At 39.1% G+C, this 18,280-nt stretch overlaps 1 protein-coding gene across 3 annotated transcripts in view; it reads right to left on the bottom strand.

Annotated features, from left to right (window-relative positions):
- LRBA (LPS responsive beige-like anchor protein) overlaps positions 1–18,280 on the bottom strand; it is a 367,500-nt gene that overhangs the window by 314,043 nt on the left and 35,177 nt on the right. For all 3 annotated transcript variants that reach the window (XM_081875163.1, XM_081875165.1, XM_081875164.1), the window contains exons 6-18: positions 17,599–17,720; positions 17,350–17,476; positions 16,222–16,341; positions 14,591–14,737; positions 13,853–14,050; positions 13,260–13,393; positions 11,539–11,647; positions 11,262–11,414; positions 10,356–10,524; positions 9,766–9,845; positions 7,356–7,418; positions 5,293–5,390; positions 464–556 (exon numbers count right to left, since the gene is read on the bottom strand). In XM_081875163.1, coding sequence (XP_081731289.1) covers positions 464–556; positions 5,293–5,390; positions 7,356–7,418; positions 9,766–9,845; positions 10,356–10,524; positions 11,262–11,414; positions 11,539–11,647; positions 13,260–13,393; positions 13,853–14,050; positions 14,591–14,737; positions 16,222–16,341; positions 17,350–17,476; positions 17,599–17,720 — 1,613 coding nt within the window. The remainder of the gene's footprint in view (positions 1–463; positions 557–5,292; positions 5,391–7,355; positions 7,419–9,765; positions 9,846–10,355; positions 10,525–11,261; positions 11,415–11,538; positions 11,648–13,259; positions 13,394–13,852; positions 14,051–14,590; positions 14,738–16,221; positions 16,342–17,349; positions 17,477–17,598; positions 17,721–18,280) is intronic.

Genomic DNA, 18,280 nt, shown 5'->3' with positions numbered 1-18,280 from the left:
GTAACTTGATCAAATTTGGGTCTAGTGTGGTTTTGAGACTGGAATCCCCACCCCCCCTGTAGAAATACCCCAATTTATTCTGCTGTTTTAGCTTATGTCTGCAGGGTTTTGGAGGCTATAATTTTAGTCCACTATAATAATCAAAAACAAAAAGCAGAAGCGGGAAAGGGAGAATCTTGAGTCTAATATAATAAAGGGTTGAATTGCCTACAATTTAAGTTCACAAAATAATGAGTTAACAGATATTGATGTGCATAAGACATATTTGTTTCTTCTGAAAATTTGACAGCTACATTTAACAACAGCAAAAATATTTCCAATCCAGTGATAAAACAATTAAGTCTGTTGTTGACTCCCCCTACAGCAGTATCACCAAGTAATATATACAACCCAGACAAATAATATTTAATGGTTTGTTTGCCTTTTGTGATTCAAGTTCGTGGGGAATCTACCAAATACTTACTTGGGTGCCAGATGCTTTAAGAAGTACCCCAACACTTTCAGAGCTTGTACCCGGATCCCTTCACTTTTCGATGCAAGAAGTTTATAGACAACACTAAAGAAGAGAAGGGGCAAATAATTCCATGAAATAAGTATGCCTAAAAGTCAATACAGTGCTTTAGGGTAATATTAGCTGGATTTGTGCCAAAGAACAGGTCTGGTTTTTATGGAAGCCGCCCAGAGTGGCTGGGGAAACCCAGCCAGATGGGCGGGGTACAAATAATAAATTATTATTATTATTATTATTATTATTATTATTATTATTATTAATGAATACATTAATGTTTAAATTGACATGACATATATCAATAGAAGATTGATTGGAAATGAATTTAAAAGATAGTATGTATTTAAAAAATACTAATACTAGCTTTCCAAAACATCAGTTTATAAAGAACACAATCTTTGGGCGAAACAGTATATTTGCTATTCCTTCCTTTCACTCAGTTTGCAGTGTAAGAAAACACATTTATTAGCACTTCTACATTCCAAGTGACAGACTAAAAAGCTCTTAAAGGATTCAGTCTCATGTAAGAGAGAAACTTATGCTAACAGTAATATTTGACATGTGTCCCTTGCTAGTCATTTATGACAGCTTTCAGAAGACGGGGGGAAACAAATTCTGTCATCTGACATCCTTTTCTTTTTTACTCACACACTATGCTTGAAATTATTACATAAAAAGAAGGTTAATTCTATACATATTAGAATCCTAGCAGAGCTGTCTTGTATGCAGTGTTATAGATGTGTGTATTGCCCTTCTGTGTACATAGTTTGGTTTTTAGTCCCTCGGTTTCATCTCTTTAGTCAGATTTTAAAAAAAACAACACAAAACCTGGTGTTCATTTTTATTTAAATATCATGTCTTATCAAGTGTAAAACAAGCAGGTTATTTTACAACATATGTAAAGACTAAAAGCGGCTGCCACCATTGTTTTTTTCACCACAACTACAAGTGACAAATTCCCAACCAGAAAAATTGCATATCCAATGTTTAGCAAAATACTACACGAAAGGAAAGACTTATCTGAATTTCTAGTCATCACAAATTTGACAGGAAATTGTCATTATTCTGTATGAGTTACTGCTGTGCATTACTGCACATACTGCTTAACGTGATTGTGTGTTTTTTCCTCCAAGCCATAAGAGGAGCACACATGCACCAAGGGAACCATGTTTCATTGTGGAGCCTACCAAATTTACATAGGGTGCCAGATATCTATTGCAGTCACAATTTATATTGTGGCTTTTACTATATTTAAAGAGTGAACACGGTAAGTATGAGCTAGATTGAAATTCGGTTTAAAACTATAATCTGAAGGTTTATACACTAAATAACTGGCTGCAGGCTGGAGAGACCTTGTATATCTGAATCCTTGCTGGCTTAGACTTTTCAACACCACTCTGTCTCTTGTAGACAACCTGCTGTTCCTGCTTTCCTGAGGGAAGCACTAGCCCACCAAGTCAAGCTTTCTAGCCTCTCATCCGATTCTTATGGGAAGCCTCCGTAACCAAGTGAAAAATGAATCTGCTCCTTCTTTCTGCAACAAGCCCAGATTGATTTCTGCTAATTTTCAAAACCAATGGACCTGAGGTGCATCTCAATCAGTAGATAGAGATATACTTTACTATAAAATTTCAAGTCTATTCAATTTCTTTTTTGTTTAGGAAGACAAATCTTTGTTCATTTATTTGGCTTTCTTTAACACATCAGGTCTTTGTGCAGGGAGAAAGATTCCTGACCCATACTAGTTACAATCATATGACAAGAGGCAGGATGGTAATGTTGCCATTTTCAGACTACATATGTGCACATGCATCAATCTGTATTACTGAGCTTGCAGATAAAATAAGAACTAAAATGCAACTACAACAAAGTAACTACCTTCTCAGCTAAAATCAAGTGGCCTTCACAAGGAAGCTAGAAGCCGGAACAAGCAACACCTATACATTCCAGTACTCTTCGGGTCATGGGTAGGCAAACTAAGGCCCGGGGGCCAGATCTGGCCCAATCGCCTTCTAAATCCAGCCTACGGATGGTTCGGGAATCAGCGTGTTTTTACATGAGTAGAATGTGTCCCTTTACTTAAAATGCATCTCTGGGTTATTTGTGGGGCCTACCTGGTGTTTTTACATGAGTAGAATATGTGCTTTTATTTAAAATGCATCTCTGGGTTATTTGTAGGGCATAGGATTTCGTTCTCCCCCCCCCCGACCCCCCCCCAAAATAGTCCGGCCCCCCACAAGGTCTGAGGGACAGTGGACCGGTCCCCTGCTGAAAAAGTTTGCTGACCCTTGCTTTAGGTGCTTTGATGGTTATCTTATTTACCTGATTAAAATGTGAAATTATCAGTTACTGATCGCACATATAGGGAGCAGAAGAAGCTGAGGTTATTTAGCAAAACTGATTTGCAGATATGGCAAACTAGGTAAGTACTTTTCGAAAAGTTTTCTTGCACCAATCATTCCCACTGGAATTCTTCTTCTCTGAGAACAAGTTTAAGTTAGGCAGATATTATAGATCATATTGATATGTCCTGCACAGGTGAATGATTCAGCTCAAAACAGCTGTATACAATTCAGTTTTATTCTTAGGTACTTCTTAGCAGATGCCAATAATTTTTTTTTTCCTGTCCTAAGGAATGAATGTCATCAAGTGTGAGTGCTCTGCACTAAAGAGAGGAAGAATAGGCAGAAGTGATAAACCATTCATTTGCAGCCACTTTTACCAAACTGGTCCAGCCTTTGGAGAAGCAATTTTAATAAGATGCAAAGACTGTGAATGCTCTCATAAAGTTTGCTATCAGAACTGATCAACCAGACCTGCTGTGATAATGCTATTATTAATCTCAAATACAGCAGACAGGCAATTTTTGGGGAGCTCCGGATAACCAGACACAGCAACATACATGCTATATACCTCTCTACAGATGAACAAATCTTTTCAAAGTGACATTTTGTCTGGTACTTCCAAATGCACACAAGGGAACCCCACACACACACACACACACACAATGCTTTGTTCCTGGGTTACAGTGTCAACAGCTCATTGGAAGATGGAAATATACTGAAAAGGAGAGCACAGAGTCCATTAATAAAAGGGCCCTTACAGGTGTGACAGTCTGCAGTATCTTAACTCTCAGATTTTCTTTAAAAACAACAACTTTCCAAACTACAAATATTTAAAAACTTTTTTGTTTGCATATGCTTAAGTATAAAGAACATTTAACTAGTCATATAGCTACATGTTAAGAATATAAAGAGAGCAGACTTCTTACCATACAATTACATCAAAGCTGTATACATTTTTAAATAAAAAACACACACATCAACAAATGGGAAAATAAGTGATTTCTCACAGCAAACTAGCTGCACACATACATTTACCCTATGCTAGCTAATAAAAAAGGATTGCCTTTTCCCACTTAAGTAAAAGCAAAGTAATACATAGGAGACCTCATATGATATTCATTATTCTGAGTGTTTTATTAGTTTCCAGCACATACCACATTACCATACAAATGATCACAACAGCCAGCACCACAAAAAAGTAGCCGTAAAGAGAAGGAGAAAGCAGTTATGAACAAGAACAGGTGACTCTTGAGGCAGGAAAACTTGTAATGTGTAATATGATATAACCCAAGGTTAACCAATAGTTGTGACAAAACATATGAAATGAGAATGCTTTTTTATATACAGCAAATGAATTACTGCTCCCAAAACTGTTCTAACAGTAACTCTCTTATTTGACTCCTATGTTTGCATTCTCTCCTGGCATCAACTCTGAATTAATTTTAAGTGAGAAAAGGTCCAATGCTGTGGCCACCCATGGAGCCATAAACTAAATGGTGACATTTTCAAACCAAACTGGAGTATGAACCTCCAACTAATATAAATAGTTGAATTCACAAGTAGGAGGTGGATAAAAAAAATCAACACACAGTGCTGGCTGAAGGCACACACAACTTCAATAAAACACATCAAATGAACAACAAGAGTTTGTCATTTAATGAGTATGGACTCAGGTGTGGTAGCACAAGTTTGAGTGGTGCTCAGCCAGTCTACTGAACAGAAAGTTAAGGAGGTGCGTGGCATTAAGCAAAATCAGGCAGCTCAAGAACCACTGCTTTATGCACAGACTGAACCTTTACCAGTTTAGGTACACAAAGCCCCACAGCCCCATTTTCTAAACAGATGGCCCTACAATGACCAGCTGGCACACCCCACCAAGAGTAAGTGGGCAAGAACCCTCTGCAGTCAACAGATGCTTCACCCACAATAGGCAGCTTGAGCCCAAACTGCACATCACGTTGGCCTTACTTTGAAGGCTTTCATGGGTGCCCCAGGCTCTGAGTTTTCATTTAAACCAAAAACAAAAAACCCATGGTATGTAAATCAAGAACAGAGTTTTGTTGCAGATAGTGGTTTGTGTGGAATAAGAGAAAACCCACATTTGGATGACACGCTAAGTCAAAACATGGCTTAGCTCACAGCAGTGCAGCAGTAGCAGTCACAATTTTCTCTATGCTTGCATATGCTTGCATATTCACATGGCTTGGGAGACGCTCAATATTAATAGCTCCCCTATCGTAAATCTGGAGTCATTACACATTTGCCTGTAATATGTTTACACAATGCAAGCACAACATTAACTGAGATGAGAAAATCAGAGGAAATTACTCTGCAATGGAGACTCTAACGGTATCCAAATTCAAGTAGGACTTCCAGTGGCAAATAAAATGATACGAATACTCTTATTTATGGCTGTTTTGACTGAAATGTAACTCTTACCGTAATCCATTCCTCTGATCAAAGGCTGGGATCATAGAGCTGGGGTGCTCTGACATAAGGGCAACAAGTAGCTGTAGGACATCCATTAAATTGTCATCCTGTTAAATATAAATGGAGATCCACATTCATATAATCATTGAATTATCAGTGCAATCTTCCAGATAAGAGAATATAGAATTGTAATCCAAATCAACTTTGTTGAAGACAAAGAGAGAGAACATACATAAATAATAAAAATATTGGATAAATATATGTGACTGGGGGCATGACTACCAAAAAAGCCCAGTACGTTTGATCCAGACTTCACCTTTTTGCCAATTCTCTCCCTACACCCCCTCCCACCGTTTTCCACACTGCAAAGGAGTCTATTCCAGCCTTCTATGGGGGCTTTTAATCTGGATCCAGTTCATTCCAGGACTGCTTAACCTGAAACAACAACTGGACAACCCTAACAAGAACTCAGAATTCACAAAGCAGTACACTTACCCTGTGTGAAATGGGGCATTTTTATTTTTAAAAAATGCATGAATAGTAGCTATATAGTTTTATTTACACACACACATGCACACATACATGTCAGGATCTAAAAAAACCCAAACAACTTGGTATCTTTCAACAAAAAACACCACCAAGCAGAAAAGAACTTCAAAAGAAACTTTAATATAGAACAAGTGGAGTGGAGGAGATCCCACCAGGAATACCCGAAACTCTTAGCTATGCCTAAAGTAGTTATTTGGATTCCAGCCATTATATACCAGCTTAAGGGCCCACCTGTTTTGATAAATAGGGAATGGAGAGTTGATGTCAAAGGGAAAAAATTACACAACTTCTGTATTTCAGCTTTTGTAAATTCCACTGGTATCAATGAGTCAGCCATGAATAACTAAGTGCAAGGCTGTTCCTGCTGAATTTAACCCTAACTCTGAAATTACTTATGTGAAAAATGTCCCAGTGGATAATTGGAAAAATCAAATACACAAACTATTTCAAGGCTGCAATCCTGAATTTGCAAGATAGGCTCTGTTTAAGGTTTCTTTCAGTGTGAAACTGTTTTTTATATATAGCAATCACATTCGGATCTCATGGATTACGTAGGATATTGAAAACAGCATTTAAATAAGAAATCAATGGTGTATAGAAAATGTAACTTGCAAGCTATTTGGCAATTTTAAAAAAAATGGTACTTCCATTACAGAAATAATAATTTCTTATTACAATCCAGGAATAGGTTAAGAAATGGAAAAACAATAAAACACACTCCAAGAGGTAAAATGACATTGGCTGTTTTTTTATGCAAAGTAGGCAACCATCAAAAATCCTTATTTACATATTGCAATTTTGCGTAAATAATGTATTCTCCAGATTTGTTTAATTTTTAGGTATTGCCCAGAAAGTCATTTATTGAATCTCAAGGAGGCAGTTTTGTTTTCAAGTGCAATCTCCCAGCATAAATGCAGCTATAGGTGAAAACACAACAGAGGGGGGAAATTTATACTTCTCAAAGAAAAATTCAATTAATTCTTTATTCTACCCATTTCAAGCACCCTGAAAGAAATTAGTTTGGTTAGATTTATGTTCCTATTTCCTAACTCTTTGATGTTACATCTGGCATCAAGCACTTGCCTGGTGCTAAAATATGAAGATGTAGATATCCCCTTGGTAATGTTTATTTCCAACTATGTTTACAATCTTTGCTTAGAGTTGATTAGTGTGTTTATTTTAAAATCCACATTTAGAAAGAATTATTTTACTTAAAAAACAAGATGGGAGGAAAATTACTTGAACCACATAAAACAGCTTTTCATATGTGCAGCTTTGCCATCTGTTTTCTACACCAACTCTCCTCAATATATCAGTTCAATGAACTGAATAGGAAACTATCAGAACTTATTACGTTAATGAACTTCAATGCACCATTGAACAGGTTTCTTAAATCATCACTCACTATTTGTAGTTTCCACCAACAGTTGATTTTATGCTTCTTATTTAAAGCCATCTTGTAGCGAGAAGGGCTGTTTTGTTCAAACAGTTGTTGGAAGCAAAACAGTTAAAATTAAGATTACCTCATGCATGGTGAGGAGATAGTTGAGGATGCCCTGTAGTTCATCTTCTTTTACTCCATGATCCTTAAAATATAAAATAAAATAAGTGGCATAACACAAACAAGTCATGCATATAAAGCATCTTGAGCTACTTTATGGGAAATGATACACAAATGGAATTAAATAAATTAAACCTAACAACGGAACACAAAGGGTACATGCTAGAGCAGTGTTTCCCAACCTTTTTTGGGCAAAGGCACACTTGTTTCATGAAAAAAATCTCGAGGCACACCACCATTAGAAAATGTTTAAAAAATTAACTCTGTGCCTATATTGACTATATATAAAGTAATTCTCTTTAATAGGAATCAAACACAAAGAAAGTATTTTATAATTACTTTATTATGAAATAGTAAGTAAACAGAAATATGAAAAATTATAAAATACTTTATTCAGTGCGCCTTTTGTCCCTCTCCTCGAAATGCTCCAACTCAATGTTCCTCCGCGGGCTGGCCATTGGAGAGCCATGTCGCCCACACCGCAGCCCAATACAATATGAACCCTCCCCTCGCAAGCGGCAACCCCTCCACACTCCCCACCTTAAGCCTCCACACGCCCCCTGCCCAAAGAGATGCCCGTCCGTGCGCGAGGGGATCCTTTACCTCAGCATCCCGCCAAAAAAAAAAAAAAAAGAGGGCGGGAGACTGCGGTCCCTAAGAGGCTGGGCGTTAGGAAGAAGCAGCCGCCTTCATCCAAGCAGGAGCAGCAGCAGCTGTAGCTGTAGTAGCGCCAAGCTGTGCCGGGGACTCCATGCCCATGAGGGGAGGGAGGGGAGACAGAGGAGAGGCAGCTGGTCGCCCTCTTAAGTCGCGCGCGCGCAGGCACCACCACGCATCCCTCGCGCCCTCTCGCAGAGCCCCTGCTCAGCACCTCCCGCCTCGGGGACGCCCGTCATGAGCCGCTGAGAGGCCGCCAAGCCTCCAGGCTGCTCCCATTCAGCCTTAGGCGCGCGCCCGCCTCGGGAAAAGCGGTGCTGGGAGGCGGAGAGAGAGAGAGAGAGGACGCCGCTGGCCGCGTCCCACCCTCAGTCAGTCGGCTCGGAGCTACTGAGGAGAGGGAGGTGGGGACGACGGCGCGTCTGTTCCGCTCGGGGCCAGCGCGCCCCCGCCCCCCTCTCCAGAATCCCCAACTAAATACGATGCGCTAAGGGAGGGGGGAGAACCCACCCACAAAGAGGACGCCTTTCTGCAGGGCGCCTAAGGCCTCTCGCCGCCCGACTCGCCCGCCTCCCTCCCACGGCACACCAGGCAACGTCTCGCGGCACACTAGTGTGCCGCGGAACACCAGTTGGGAAACACTGTGCTAGAGAAATGCCTGTGAAATCAATAGGATTCACAAACAGAACTTTTCCAGTTTTGCACCACAAGATATAAACCCTCCAGGAACTGTTCCCACATATACTCCAGCGTTTTCATGCTTAGCCCATAGCTGTCAACTTTTCCCTTTTCTTGCGAGGAATCCTATTCAGAATAAGGGAATTTCCCTTTAAAAAAGGGAAACACTGACAGCTTTGGCATAGCCTGTATATTATTCTTTTATATCTCAGTCCTTTAGCCACTTTGTCATGAATGAACCTATTAACTTTGAGGAGTTATGATGGCAGTTGTGGTCTAAGTTAAAATAATAATAATTTATAGCTATAATTAAGAATGTGGCACGACTATCACACAGGCCTGTACCTCCTAGAAATTAAGCAATTTACACCAGTAGTGTTTGCCAACTAAATGTGCAGTCCTTTTCCACAAAAAAAGCAACCTCTAGTTTTACCACCATTCACAATAAGTGCTTTTCCTATGTAATACCATGGCCCACGAGGTAAGATCTTCAAAATTATAGTTCACTAAGACTAAGCAATTTGCTAGGCCTCAGCTCCAGTACAAGATCTGAAACCCAAATAGCCCCCTTCTTCCTCCTCTCTTGGAATAAGTCCATCCAGGTTGCCACCACCACCACCACCTCCTTTCTGCTCAGCACAGAAGAGTTCTTTGCAAAATAATCAGCCTTCAGGGGAAGAACAGGATCAGCCTGACAGGAATTTTATTTAAATGTTTCTGTTCTAGTGTTTTGATTGAAAAGACCCAATAAAGTTATTTATCTCAAAATTATTAAAACGAAAGACTCCTGCAGACCCCTTGACACTTAGTTGAGTAAGCCTGTAAACCTTGAGTGCCAGAGAGGGATGCAGCTGTACTAAGAGGAGGAGATAAAAAAGTTGCTGCAACTTACATTCTCTTCTCGGTCCCTCACCCACCTTCCCAGCTAGCCAGAGGCGTCAGGTCTCTTTCCTCCCTCTCTGGGATAAGCACTGCTTAAGCTTCAGCACAATGCAAGACACACTGCAGAGCCCAGCCCCAATTTGTAGACTGCTTACCTTCATTACTAACTGCTTAACAAACATCAGCAAAAAGGCTCTCAAGGAAAAAATTTCTTTCTGATTGGGTCGCGGTCCATCTTAATTTAAAAGAGACATGTTATATACTTCACAGCTTGGTATTAATTTTGCTATTAATACATTAACTCTGAAAATTAAATCATCCTCCACCTCCACCACCCAAAAAACAAATTGAGAACACACAGATTTACAGGAAAACATCTGCTCACACTTCTCTGGATCCAGCCCCCAGTTAATAAGCATGTTCTGGATCTTCCATCAGCATCTGGCAAATATTTTCTGTACCTACTGTTGTGTTTTCACCTAGCTACCTCACTGAAAAGGACACCAGCATCAGCCTTTCCACTGAAGTGGCAAGACCCTGTTACACTTTATTAGGTCATCTTTTCCTTTATAAACACCTCCATATCTCACAGAATGGAAGAGGTCTCTAGGGATCCAGGAGAGGGTAAAGTCTCACTACACTCTTAACAAATTCTGCCCCTACCAAGATCCACAACATTATAAAAAAAAACCTGTGCAATTGTTGTGGTACACTGTTGATGAGTAGCACTGGACTTTTCGCATACCTAAACCTTTTGGAATAATTCCGCTGCGATCTTGAGGATTCACCACCCAGTAGTAGTACTTCAATGTGTGCATAGCCAGGAGAACTGTTCCTACTCGTCGAATTGCATTGTATATATTGGCTGTGCCAATGAATTCGGTAGATAAGTAAGTGTACAGGATCAACTGAACCTGTATCAGACAATTGAGAATAGAAATAGGTTATATAAGATGCCATACACATGGCAGGGTGAACCACAAGCAACTAAAGGTTGGGTAATTCCAACTAGTAAGCCTACAATACTGCACTCAGTGATGCTTACTTTTCGGTAGACATGTACAGTAAGCGTGCAATGTACGCAGGAGTTATGTTCTTTCTTATTTAATAGTATTTGGTTTGAATTGTGTAAAGGTAAAGGGACCCCTGACCATTAGGTCCAATCATGGCCGACTCTGGGGTTGCGGCGCTGATCTCGCTTTATTGGCCGAGGAAGCCGGCGTACTGCTTCCAGGTCATGTGGCCAGCATGACTAAGCCACTTCTGGCGAACCAGAGCAGCGCACGGAAATGCCATTTACCTTCCCGCCGGAGCGGTACCTATTTATCTACTTGCACTTTGGCGTGCTTTCGAACTGCTAGGTTGGCAGGAGCAGTGACTGAGCAATGGGAGCTCACCCCGTCGCGGGGATTCGAACTGCCGACCTTCTGATTGGCAAGTCCTAGGCTCTGTGGTTTAACCCACAGCACCACCCGCATCCTTGAATTGTGTAGCACTAGGTTAAACAGGTGACTAATAAATATACATAATAAATAAAAGGAAGCTAAGTAAATTCATGTGTCAAAGAAATATTCCCTTAGAACTAGGGTCTAAGATGTCTACAAGACCTTAGATACTTTCATGCCATCTCCATGAATTGAAAATGTTTTACCTTGGCTGGAGTATGAATCCATATTGCAGGGTTAAGGAGAATATGATCACACAGTTGCTTCAGCAAGGGCACGCCATTGTGCAAATTGCTCAGATACTTAGCAAAGGCAAGACAAAGTTCAAGAACAGCTCTGCTAATGTGTGCTTTGGAAGACTGCAGAAAGAGAAAAGGAATGTGTTTAAGACAACATATAGATAGTGATTTATGTGACCAAAACATGAAACGTATTTAATGCAGATTAAAAGAGAGAGAAAAGCAAGCAACAGGCTTCATTTACCTTTTCAAGACTGTATCCTATTACAAGGAAGCCCTTACAAGAAAGCATTTGTTCTTGCATAGCAATTGAGTTCTTCAGCAACTCCATGATGAAAGCCAACAGAATGGAACTGGAAGACACATTGTATTGAAATACTGCAGTTTATAGTGTTTAATAGCAGATTAGTACATTAGACTTGTAATAACAATCTATTTCCTCAATTCACATACTACTTTTTGAACATTATTAAATTTATGCATCCTATTAGTTTGTCTTCATATCCCCACAATCACCCAGTGGTGATTGCTGAATTCAAAGAAATAGAAATAGAATACATCACAGTACACAAAAAATGATACATGATTCAGACGGCAGTATCTAGGTATATGATAGGTGTCCCATGTTTTAACAAAGCAAGGCAAATCTTGCTCTGCAATGGGGTTTTATTTGTGTTAAATCCATTTGGACTTGCTTTGTAAACATGTAAGGAATTAAAATATTTGTCTTGTAACAAATGGTTGTAAGAAGGGATTGCTATAACAGGATCATCATATCTGGATTTCAGTTCACTAGTTCACTGTTCCCATGCAGTGATCATCAGCAAAGTCAGAAATTACACTTCTGTAAGCAGAAGAGGTTTTCTACTCACTAAAGAGCACTTTTGTATCACAGACAATTTACTCTCAGTCTCATTAAGTCTCCTAAAGGACAAGTGAAGAGTGTACAGGAAGTAAGAATTGCAAAATCATACACTTCCAATTACCTCCTTGATTTGTTAATATCTGAAGCAAGGCTCAATGACTGCAATGACCTTAGAAATCTTAGGTAACAGTAAAAAGCGTAAAATCAGAAAATTGAATTGACAGGCAAATGACAGTATAAATAGAAAGCTAGGGCAAGGGATTTGCGTAGCTGTATTTTTGAGGAATTTTAAGAGTCACACTCCACATTCCTAACATTTTTTCCTTAACCTGTTCTTTCTACAACAAATAGAAATAGCAATACTTTGAGAAAGATACTGTATAAAACACACACACATTATAATACAAGCACCTTTTATGGCTTTTACCACAAAACATCATCATTAGTCGTCTGAAAACACCTAGCCTTTCCTTTTGACAGTCCCATAGTGAAGTTGAAGTAGTCTAGATATACAAGACATCTTTCACTGATCAAGCACTGGGCCAGGAAGATAAACTCTCCTTGGTTAGAACCAGCAGCCCTGTAAAAAAATAGCCCCCCCCCCTTGACAGGAAGGAATTCATCCTCGAGAAAGAGATTTTCCATATCCCCACTACTCCATAAATTACATAGCTACTGAATGATGTACACATTTGTGTAGAAGACCTGGTGCCAGTAATCTTGACTTCATCTCAAGGTCTTCTCTGCACAAGAGATTTAAAATGATCTAACCTTGAAAATATAAATAATGTTCCCAATGCTGCAATATAATTGCATTATTTGGAGGTAATTTCCCCCCATAAGGGGAAACTTCCTCTCACAACATCTTCACCTTGGCTATATTTAGATGTGCATGTCCATCATTTAGTGTGCATTTTATTGTCAGCTTACTCTATCTAGAAAACACTTCTCCCAATTTAGACGGCAGAATAACAGTTAATAGGCTAACTGAAAGGTCAGGCATAAGAAATTGTATACTACTGTAGAGTGCTAGTTTCTCTAGAATGCAATAGACATCGCAAAACAAATTGGCAATCTGAAGAGCAAATAAAAGGTCTTACCAAACAGTTGTGTCAGGTTGATCCAATGAATATTGCCTATAGTCCAGCTGTGCAAACAGAGGAAAAAGCACCTGCACTCCTCCAATTGAATGCATTGCACTTTGGATTGAATGGGTTATGACTGCTTTTACATCCTGTTAATACCAAGTTTGTACAAATTACAAATGGATATTGCATTTGTTTAACTACTTTGAAGCATTCAAAATGTGACCTGAATGCTTCAATAGGATCTCTAAAAATTAAACGGTTACCTTGTTGAAATGACACAGAGTGTGGGGGAACTTAAAGATGTGTGACAATAAACTTCAAAAGAAAAGCAGTTAAAACAACTTCGGGAATGGAAAATCTATCAGAAATACAAAGCACTGGGCCTGTTCAGCTTTGAGGAAGGGAGGAGAGAGAGCGATATGACTGCACTCTACAAAACAACTACATTTGGCGACTGAGCAGGCTGTAAATCTAAATAAATAAACAAAACAGATGGACCTGAGTGCTTTAAAGGACTCACAGTCAAACAGAACACAAAAGTATCCAAGGGAAAGAAAACAAAGGAAATCCAGTCCTCCTTGAAGTTGAAACCAATGCTAAAATACCTGCAGCATGAGGGCATGTGGTGAATGTACAAAGATGGAAGGGTTATCCTTGGGTGATGATTCTAGGCAGAGCTGTGCATCTGTAGCCCTTGGATTGTACGTAAAGGCAATACAATTAGAAAGTTTCCCGTCATACAGTAACAGTTTGTGATGGTCAGCAAGGAAGAGGTCACTTTCTCCCTTGAATTTAAAAGTTCCCTAGAATAGAAACAAAAGGTAAAGTAGGCTAGAATCCAGTTGGAAATAAAACTTCCACATGTGAAATATTTCAAGACAGCTTAACCATGGTGATCTGAGGTGCATTTTTCTAAATAAAATTCATTAATTTGTGGTCCAAGGTCATTGTAGTTCTTTTAATTTTCTAGACATATGTTTTAAACAGTGTTTTCTTTTAAAGCATGAAAGATTTTGCTTTTCTTATTTTGTAACAGAAAAGAAGACTAGTATAGTGTCTTTAGACACAGTCATGAATAAAAACTTATTTGCTTATATTCATAACAGTGGTTTGGATGTAAAAAGTTATTTCTGTTTTGCAGTTTAGCTTGATAGCTCTGCAGGTGGTTTGTGCAAATGCAAAACAAGACATTTGACAACCCACACATAACTTTCATAGGAGAGTTTAAAACTTTTTAAGGAAAATGCATAACAAACTAAAGTGTCTGTATTAGCTCTTTGCTGAAACCAGAAACACCGGAATACAGTAAGATTGTATTGAAACTATATTGAGACAATAAATACCTTGTATCCAAGACCAAGCTGATAAATAGCAAAAATCTGAGCAGCATTGAGCGCCTCACTGAAAAGATAGACAGCTGTCATCTGGCCACAAAACACTCGATTGGCATCTGCTGTTTCTGAAGAACCCAGGAAACATTTATCAAATGTCTAGGAAAGAGAACAAAATATTAAGGAATAATATAAATGGGATCTATGTTAGTGTGGTTCTCTTTTGGAAGGTAAGAATATACATCCAAGTTTCAATATGATGTATGGCTTTGATGCACATACATGAATACCAGGCGCTGTGGCAGAGAAGGGATGTACCCACTCTCATAAACATCATGTAGGTTATATGAGGTGTGCATGTGAAAACCCAACTGACACAGAAGTCAAGGGGAACGTCCCCTGTGCTCATGTGCACATCTATGATCTAATCCATTAGGGCTATAAGATATAGCCTGCAAAATTATATTTGATCATGGTTAATTCTCCATCCCTCTTCACATTTGACTATTAAGTACGATGTGATGGGTAAGTTTGATTCCAGAGTAGAGCATATGCTTTGTATATGAGAGGTCCAAGTTTCAATCCCTGGCATTTTTATTTAAAATTATATCAACCTAACAGGAAAGACCTCTGCCTAAGGTTTTAAAGAGCTGCTGCCATTTGTAACAGACTATACTGACTTTTTAAATCATTTTAGACACAAAATACACTGTAGCAATTCTTAAAATATCCAGGGAAATCTTTCATATTTCCAGGATGTAGGCATGAACTTTGTGTCATGCAACCACAATTTTACCTGCTTTTGCCTGCATATTATGAAACAGCATATCATCCCTACAACTTCAATACATATTTATGGGTGAATAAATGTGGTAATTCACTTCAGTGACTGGGACCAGACAAAAGTAAACGATGGAAGAGGTGTTTATTTAGGGAAGATAACTTAGTGCTCATATGCAAGATCACTGAAGGCAGATTAAAGCACTAGGCAGACTGATGTAGTCAAAACTGGAGATATGAAGAACTGGCAGAGTAGGGGTGGAGAACTGAATCTGGCCAGTGGGCAGTATTGCTAACTTCCTCCACCTTTGGAGGGCTATGGATGACATATGAGGGTCACCAACAGTACCAGCTCAGCCATTAGCTGGGGCAAGGCCGCCTCTTCAGGAGGCGCCCCTGTGGACACCCTGCCTTCCCTGCCACTTCCACTGGCATCAGTGCCAATTTTGGGCAAGATCTCACCAATTTCCATGGTGATTGTACTGCTTCTCCACTGGCAGTGGCAGCAGTGGGGCAGGAATCAGCAGCAGCAGGGCAGAGTGGTACTTCCTGTTTTGCCTCATGTGGTGAAATGGGACACACCGCTCCCGGTGACCCACCACATTTGATATCATGTGACTAATATATGCTCACACAATTTAAAAAAAAACTCTGAGGGCAAAGACACAGCCCTCAAAGTACTGATCACCTGATCGTTGGGTACTGCATTGGGCTTTGCAAGACCTGCTAATTATCCAAGTGTTGGCACTTTGCAGAACCCTATGCGAGGGATTTATTTTTTTAATTTCCATTTATACATTCTACCTCAAATTAAGCATCAAAAAGAAAGAGAGGGACACCTTTTGGTGTAACAAGTTACTTACGTCACTGGTATTGACAAACCATGTTATCTCTCCATAAGATGCAAGTTCCCCATTCACATAACATCTGAGTTCACTGTTCTTCCAACGGTTATAGATATGCACTATAGTAACCATGTACCACTACGTAAGAAATTTAGAAATGTTAAACTAAATTTAAAGAAGATTTTTTTCTTCACCTGTTGAAAATTGTGCATTAGTTAGAAAAATATAGAGAATTGGCATCACACACACTTCCCAAACAAGGGGGACAAAAGAAGACACAAAGTTTGCATATGGTAATTTATATGTGTGTGTCAATTCTAAAATAAGTGCTGTAATTTAATTAGAAATACATCTCACCATAATTTAGAAGGCATCAGGTGACTTAGGTTGCTGTTCAAGTCTGCAAAGCATTGGACAATGTCACAGCCCAAATCTCTCTTTTTAGGGTTCCTTATCTTGAATCAGGTTTGGATGGTACAGCCCTCAAACAGAAGACTGGCCTCCCCTTACAAGGACAGAATACTGTCCTCTGTAAAGTAGGACATATGGCCATCCTCATTAGAATAAGCAGCAAAATTGTCGCCAAAATGCTTAAAATATAATGACCATAAACCAAACCAACACATCCAAAACTGATTCATTTTGGGGGGGGGGGCATTACTCTTATATTCTTCCCCTGAATAGTTTCACCAGTGTATCTGGCTGTGCTGTGGTAACAGCTAGTATTTACAAGGAGGTAAACCCCTTCAAACTTAAGCGCTTGCCTAACTAGAAAACTTCAGAATTAATCAACAGCTGCAAATTCCTTTCAACTTGAATATTCTGCATAAAAAGAACACAGCAAGGTTGCCATATGAAAAAGTAAAGCACACAGAAAACCTGCACTCTAGATTATTACTTTTAAACGACATTTTTATACCACATTTAGAGACCTTTCCTTTCCTTTAACTGTAAACTAAACTCATATGCCAGAATTTTCTCTTTTCTCTCCTCAAAGCCAAATTTCAGAACATACAGATGACAACAAATGTTATCATAACACCACTAGAGCCAATGGCCATTAATTCCTGTAGAGCAGAGACTTAAACCTAATGTCTACTGGCATGCATTTAATGGGCATTTGCAGGACAACACATCTGAACTCACCTTTTGTGGCTTGAAATCAAATTTCACACAGTGCTGAAAGCCTTTTCCTTTTGATTTAATTGAGGTCACAACCAAACAGCCTCCAACGAAATGAGCAGAATACCCAAGTCCTTTGCTTGTTCGAAAACTGAAACAATTTATTTTAAAATGGTTAAATTCACCATTTATTCACAGGTAGTTGGTGAGAGCAATCTTTAAAAGGAGACATAGATGAAACACATTTCAGAAGACATAATAATGCATACATACCAATATAAGTAAGGCTTATCCTTGTCTACATTGATATTATTTACAGGATCCATTCTTAACCAAGTATGAAAAGTAAATCCATTCTGGTAGGGCCATTTGGCTATAGGAGGTAAGGCAATAGCCTAGGGGAAAAAACAAGTTTATATAAAGCAGTGAGGTACTTCAGAGCAAGTCATTTGATTTGTAGAATCAGAAAGCATGGAAAAGAAAAGTGTATACAATTTAGATGTGACAGTATTGATACCAAAGTTTGCCTCTTCACATTTAAATCATAGTGAGACAAAAATATATTTGGGCTCTTCCACATGAAAAAAAAATATTTTAAATAGTCATAATTATTATATATAAAACCCAGTCCTAGAACTAGAAGTCCCCTTTTGCCCCAAGTGATGGCAAAACTTGCTGCAAATAGAAGTGCCCTTTTTTTTTTAGCCTGAAAGATAGCACAGACATGAAGGCATTTGCCTTTATTAAGGGGGAAGCTGCAAGGACAAATCTTCGAATCAAAAATTAGTTTTCTGAAAGGTTTCTGTAACTCTGTGGTTTAAAGATGCTGACAACTTTATCGATACAAATGAACACAAACATCAAAGAATTTGAATGTCAGCAGACTTTGCATTACATTGCTAAACTCTGTCACTATTCCTGCCCAAACACAATGCCATAAATCTTCTAGAGAGGA

This window comes from Podarcis erhardii (genome assembly GCF_964252035.2).
Source record: "Podarcis erhardii genome assembly, chromosome: 9".
Taxonomy (NCBI): domain Eukaryota; kingdom Metazoa; phylum Chordata; class Lepidosauria; order Squamata; family Lacertidae; genus Podarcis; species Podarcis erhardii.
This window is presented reverse-complemented; position numbering and strand designations above follow the sequence as displayed.